This window comes from Nanorana parkeri, unplaced genomic scaffold (assembly GCF_000935625.1).
Source record: "Nanorana parkeri isolate BGI_ZX_2015 unplaced genomic scaffold, ASM93562v1 scaffold935, whole genome shotgun sequence".
NCBI lineage: Eukaryota > Metazoa > Chordata > Amphibia > Anura > Dicroglossidae > Nanorana > Nanorana parkeri.
Genome location: NW_017307203.1, coordinates 191,326 through 198,136, shown reverse-complemented (window position 1 = coordinate 198,136; position 6,811 = coordinate 191,326). Strand labels below are relative to the sequence as shown.

Genomic DNA, 6,811 nt, shown 5'->3' with positions numbered 1-6,811 from the left:
CAGACCCTCCGCCCCCACAAATCCTGGCTCCAGTGTTATATTAGTGGTGGTATACAAACACCTGGAACCCACTATTCTCTGTGTTATAGGACACAAAATAAAAATCACATCACAATCACAAAAGCATAGTGGAACGAAGGTCCTGCTTTTTGGCAGTGTGCAGTGTTTGCCCAACCCGATTACTACGTCTTTAGTGGGGTATCTCATGGGCAGGAAGTCCTATCGCTTGGGAACCGTTTTCCAGACGTCATGGTAACCTGCAACCAGGATTTTTCGCCTTGTGTTACAGAAAAAAGTTTACCATTTATGCACTTGCTAAGTTCAGAAGTATAAATAGGCTCTATATATAATAGAGCCTATTTATATTATATAAGTATAATCCAACTGGGTGCAAGCAGAACTAGACCAAGCAGGTGACTGGCAGATCCAGCATGGCTCAGGGCTGTAAATGCCAACATTAAAAAGTGCACAGCTGGTTTGTAAACAAAGGCTATAGGCACTTCCAGTACTACTGTAGGATGGTGGCCATCTTCTCTAAGGGCAGAGCTCATTGAAAGTGACCTCATCAAACTCCCCCATGTAGCTACAACTAACCATGACCTGAAATCATCCTCACCTTTACATGCATTAGTGTTCATGGCCGATTCTAAAATCCTGCATATGCATGGAGCACAAATATATGGGAAAATGATAGACACGGAGATGGAGGGAAAAAAATTACAGCCATTATTCCCATGGTAGGCTTTAGCGCTTGCACATTTGAAATAATTCCACTTCTGCACGTAAATGCTGCCCAAACCTGTACAGGTCAGCAGTGTAAAAGAGCAATAAGTCTACCTCTATGGTCTGTAATTAAATTAAGAACTTTGATGGGGGCAGCTTGGAGAAAATTGCTGCAAAATCTTATTCCTTCCAATTTTCTCACCAAGGCTACCTAAAGAGAATTTCGTTCTCGTAAAAGCTCAACCCAATCACCTACTGTTGTACCTCCCCCGCCACTCTGTTCATCTCTTAGTACCCTGTGTCTAAATCCTCTGTACGCTCAGACACAAATGTGTGACCTGCTTCTCTCCCACATGTGATAGTGCTTGGTCCTGGTGACTGGTTGCACTAGCTAGAGCACTGTATCCCGAAAAATGGGAAGGTCAACCTTTTTTCAAAGGCTGACAGATGAACAGAGCATCAGAGGAGCACAGCAAGTGTGTCAGTGGGTATGGGGTGAACTTTTACCTGAAATGGGAAAAGTGAGAGGCTCTCTTTATGTAACCTAAAAAAAAAAAATGGAAACCGTCCACCTAACAAATGCCTTCTCGGTCCAAGGAAAAAAGCAGACGTCTCCAAATGAAAAAATGAGCCTGGTCACAAAAGGTGTATAAGGCCTTGGCATATGGAATGGTTAAGTCTGCCAAGCAAACATAACACACTAACTTGAATGCTGAGGTGACATCCTGATGTGTGATGGTTAAACAAAGCACGGCTTTTGTGACAATTTGGGTCAGCAGTTGACTGAGCAAACAAAGACTTATTTCTGTACAGAAAACTGTTCACTTAGGTCTGCAGCACAGTCCATTGTTTTGGTTTTTGCAACAGACAAAAGGTTTTTCAGTTTCAGGCCTGAGATAAGGGATTTGTAGAGTATATGGGCATTAATAGCCATAAACGTTTAATACTCAGTAAAGTCAGTATTTACTCTTTAACAATGATTTTACAGAAGACATGAACAAGACAGTGAAAAGTCGGTTTACTGCTGCAATGCACACCCACACATTTGGGTCATGGGGGTGGGAATTCAGAGAAGTAGGAATTTTATGCTCTCGACAGTCTAAATGTTGTATACCGAATACCTGTGTCATCCGCTTTCAGATACCATACCCATGTGTCAATGGAGGCCTGCCCATAGCAATTTAGTGATCAGTTTTGGAAATTGAAAAAAAAAAAAAATAATAAATAATAATGGTATGTACTTGGCACACTCCCAGGCCTATTTATAAAAGAGGGTGCAGTCAAAATTCTAGCATATTTCATGGATTTGCATTGACATGTAGTAGCATTTAAAACTTTTTCCAACAGTCTATTTATACACAGGTGGAAATATTATAGCTTTTAACCTACAAAATGTTGCCAAAATGGTATGCTGCCTCTATTTAAATCCTTTATCCAATCCAAATCTTTTTTTATTTTTTTTCCAAAGACGAATGGTCTTATTTCAGAGGAGGAGGAGGACGAGGAGGACGAGGACGAGGAGGACGAGGGTCAGGCGAAACCGAAATCATTTTTTTTTCTCTAACCTTTTTGTAAAAATATTTTAAAAAAAATTTTACTTTACTGTTGGGGGCTTTGGGAAATATTAGGGGTCTAAACAGATCCCCGATATTTCCCTTTTAAAATAGAAAAAGAGATTGACACAGAATCCTCAATCTCTTTTTCTGCCGGCCCGATCTCCTGTGCAAGATGACAGCTGTCTCCACCCCCACACCACCGCTCTCCTGATCGGTCACAGGAGGCTGAGCGGGGCGGTGCGGGAGGAGAGCTCAACCTCCTGTGACAGCACCGACAGCTGTCTCCGCCCCCACGTCGGCAGGTGGGACCTCGGCGGCTCACAGCGCTCTCCTCCCCCGCACCTATCAGCCTCCTGTGACAGTTTCTCTCCTCCTCACTGAACGCTGCTCAACCTGCTATTGGTTATTTTACATTGCAATATCGGGCTATTGCATCCGCCCATTGCCTGCTGTCTATCAGCAGAGGAGGACCTGAAGGAGAACTTTCTCATTCAGTTCCCGTCTCTGCCGATTGACAGCAGGCAATAGGCGGATGCAATAGCCAGCCTGCTTTTGGTTATTGCGATGTAAAATAACAAATAGCAGGTAGCTTCGGGGGACATAGCGGGAGGAACGGGGAGCATCGGAGGCACAGATTTTTTTTCTTCAAATGGTTCAAATTTTCTCAGTTTAAAAACATTTGATGTTTTCTATTTTGCATTGTGAATAAAATAAGGGATTATGAGATTTGCAAATCATTGCATTCTGTTTTTATGTAGATTTTACACTGCGTCCCAACTTTTTGGGAATTGGGGTTGTAAAAGATCATGCGATGTGGAAGCAGGAGAGACCCATGTCCCTAGCTGCACCCCCTAGCTTGGTGCTCCTGCCTCAGCCTAGCCCTGCATCCTCATCGAAAGGATTGTTTTATGTAGGGTGAGGATAAGGTTGACTTGTGAATGCAACTTCACGTTTTCTTTGCAAGTCCTTCAAAGTCTTAGGACTTTGTTGTGGGCACAGCAGTGACCAAAGCTTAGCCCTAAAATATCAGAAGACTTCCTTTACATTCCACAGAGCAGCTAACAATAGAAATGTATGCGAAGGTAGACAGATTGCCAGTCATTCGATCTAGATTTTTTTAATGATTTCAGGTCTATGGGTTCCCTGCTTCTGCTGTTCTGGCCACTGTTAAGTGGAAATGAACAATCTTGCAGGGTTAAAGAAATGTATCCTTTCTCCATATATAAAAAATTATAATAAATTACGGTTGGCAGAGTTGACCCTACAAGTTTATGAACTCCTGTATTAAAGACCTCCCTTTCTAGTCTATGGCAGCCTAAGGAAAGTCTTTACGTATTTACCTTCCTTGCAGTGGTTTGAAGTCTAGCACCGCAAGCTCTGCAGGTGACCTCTGTAAACAGAGGAGGAGAGGTTCTAACGTTTTGATTGGAGCGGTCCGATGCTGTACCACTGTGCGAAATCTCTTCTGGGCCAGTATCAACACACAACCAGTTACAGCATGCAGCCCACATAATCACACCTGCAGAAAGAAAGCATCACGGTTATAACGATTGAGAAAATGAGCATACTTTCTCCCACCAGCAACCAAACAAGACCCTGTCACTGAGTCTGTTACAAACACCAGCCCTGTAAAAGTGGCACTATGCTTACCTTTCCAGCGGCCCATGTTTGGAAATATCACCATTTCAGTGCTCCACGGCCAGCACAGGTATTCCACACTTGGGTGTGTGAATACCTGCTCCTCTTGTCGCTTGCAGTCACAAGATGCTGGTCTAAAAGATCTGCACTCCTAGTCTCCTCTCCTAAATCTAAAACTACAAGCTGCTGTGCAAAGAGCAAAATCTCTTTTCAATATCGATCAAAACAAATGTTCATCGCTAACAATGTAAAACCTAATGTTCAATTTTAATATATCACAGTTAAAATTCCAAGAAGAAAAACTATGCCCCCCCCACCGAAGGAAGTAACATGACAAAACGCGTCAGTGGTGGGTACACGCTGACTAGGCACCAGGAAGAGGTTTTCCTTTGAGGACTCCCAAACGGACGTTTGTTATATTCTGTTGCAGTAATTTGTGTAACCGGCCGGCATGGCTCTGGGAAGGAGAAGTTTTATGTGGCGATCACAGGACTACTTTTGCGAGTGTTTTTTTATAAAAAGTGTTTTTTTTACTGTATTACACTATGGGCCTCCTTAATGTTTTAGGAGCGCTTGTTGAAATCCGGTGAATAAGAGGGGAGAAGGAGAGGTGTGACACTGATGGTACAGCATTCCAGTGTACGGATTGGAAATGGCTATTACCACCTGATTTAGTGCTTTGGGACCATTTTTCTATAATGGTCCACCCTATCTGGTGTCACCTATAAGCGGAATATATATACTTCAACGAAGAGACCTTGTTGCACTGTATGGATCACTGAATGCACCTATGAATGTTTTTTGAATTAGAATGTTAACAGTAATATATTTAAATTGAACATTAGGTTTTACACTGCTAGCGCTGAGCATTTGTTTTGATCAGTCACTACAAGATGTAGTAGACAGAAGGAACCATTGCATGTCAGGGGGAGCAAGCAGCTGGCCCCTCCAACCAATGAAATACCTGAACAGTGAAGGGGTGGCATTTCAGGACATGGACCGCCAGAAAGGTAAGCATTATGCACCTGCTGTTACAGAGCAGGGATTTATTCGTAAGTGACCCCTGTGGTGACAGGGTCACTTTAAAGTAGATGTACCATAACTAAATTTGATTGTTTCCTAAAGCACTGTACATCTTAAACAACTGCCATGTTTTTTGCTTTCTTTAAATTACACTGCAAAAACAAACGCATCACTGGTGGTGTGAATAGGCCCGTAGTGGATTCTACTGAGGTGTTAAGATACCAATTAAACAATTGCCATTTGTAAGGTTATTTTTACAACTGACATACACCACTAGCCAAAATATATCAGGAAGACATTTTAATGCAAAATTCAGATATTCCCACTGACTTAGGGCACAGTAGCTGGCTTTATCTTTTTCTACAACCCTATCATCTTTCTAAGGTGTGAATGGTTGCAGCACAATGGCTTAGGTAAGAGAGACATAAACAACAAATGACTTCCAGGACAACACATGGGTAAGGGCCCTTTCACACTTTGTGTTTTTGATAGGCATTACTACATACATTTAAGCACATTTTTTTGTCAAGATCAAAAAGAGACATTTGAAATTGGGGTTTTTTACGTGGTAGAGAAATTTAGAAACCCTTTGGAGGCACTGCCTCTCATTTTGCACCACAGGTGGCCAAGCCAGATTGCCATTTTCATTGGCACATTACAGCCTTGAAACTTTAAGAAAGACCCTTATATTATCTGAAAGCACAGCACTTGATGGGTCCTCTTTATGGTGACTAAACAGACTTCAATATCTCTCCTGCGTGCTGGAGAACGGTACTGGAGACACAAAGTTCCCAGTATCCTTTTGCTGCAGCATCTAGCACAGCAACAACAATCAACCTGAAAGTGGTGTCCATATTTCGATTTTGCAGCAGTGATCAGGTGGCTATGCAACTGACCAGATCACTTTTAGTGTAAAATTACAACTTTTAATGTAGGATATGCATCCTTAGGGTTAATAGTATACACACACACACACACACACACACACACACACTACAGTTCTGACAGACTAACTACTAAACATTAATTTCATTGGGGTTGCTCAACAGGTATAAACACCAAAAATAGTAAATGTCTTACATTTAAATAAAATAAGCTGAACAGCAGAGGACAGATGTGAACCACATAAGAATGTTTGGAATTTTTACCTCATGTAGTAAAAAGGGAGCTTTTTATTGCAGGAAACTCCCAAGAGTGAACAGACCCTTATAGAACTGGGTGAGTGCCCTAGACCCTAAGTCTATTGAAGACTATTAATATTTTACATTTAACTGGTCATTACAGGTAAAGTTTGCACTGAAAAAGGTGCATTTCTGTGTAAGGTCCATATAAATCTAACAAGTCAAGTACATGTGAGAGAATGTTAAAAAAATAAGTGGGCGACTATGACTACCCCTTTACCTACCTGATACAGCTGTCAATCAACCGCCAATTAATAATAATATTAATAATAATGTTATTATTGGCACCAACAACAATAAAGCAAGAGGTCTTGGTTGCATATTAGCCAATTTCCTAAACCAATCAACTTCAGAAACTGAGGCAGGTCGACAAGTTATATTTAGAAACCTTATCAGAAATCTAAAAGCAGAAATACATCAGAAACAGTATTTTTGTTAGAGGCATGTCCATTCACTTCCTGTTCCAGAGATGCAACAGGACAGCAGAGTAAATCTTCCCAAAGAGAGCAGTTGTTACCATAACAAATGTCCATACTGGAAGATATTTTCTCACTTCCTGTTCTTAGGAAAACTCAATAAATACTGGATTTTCAATCACTTTCTATACTGGAAACAATGGTCAGCAGGACAAATAGACTTTGCTACCGCAATGGAGTTGGCTTTACATACCCCATGCTTCAGGGGTCATGG

General features: G+C 41.5%; 1 protein-coding gene across 1 annotated transcript in view; it reads right to left on the bottom strand.

The window, feature by feature from the left end:
* The window catches only part of RFFL (ring finger and FYVE like domain containing E3 ubiquitin protein ligase), a 50,276-nt gene that overhangs the window by 22,366 nt on the left and 21,099 nt on the right, over nt 1-6,811 (bottom strand). Inside the window, exon 2 of the mRNA XM_018566310.1 lies at nt 3,620-3,798. Coding sequence (XP_018421812.1) covers nt 3,620-3,790 — 171 coding nt within the window. The 5' untranslated portion in view covers nt 3,791-3,798. The remainder of the gene's footprint in view (nt 1-3,619; nt 3,799-6,811) is intronic.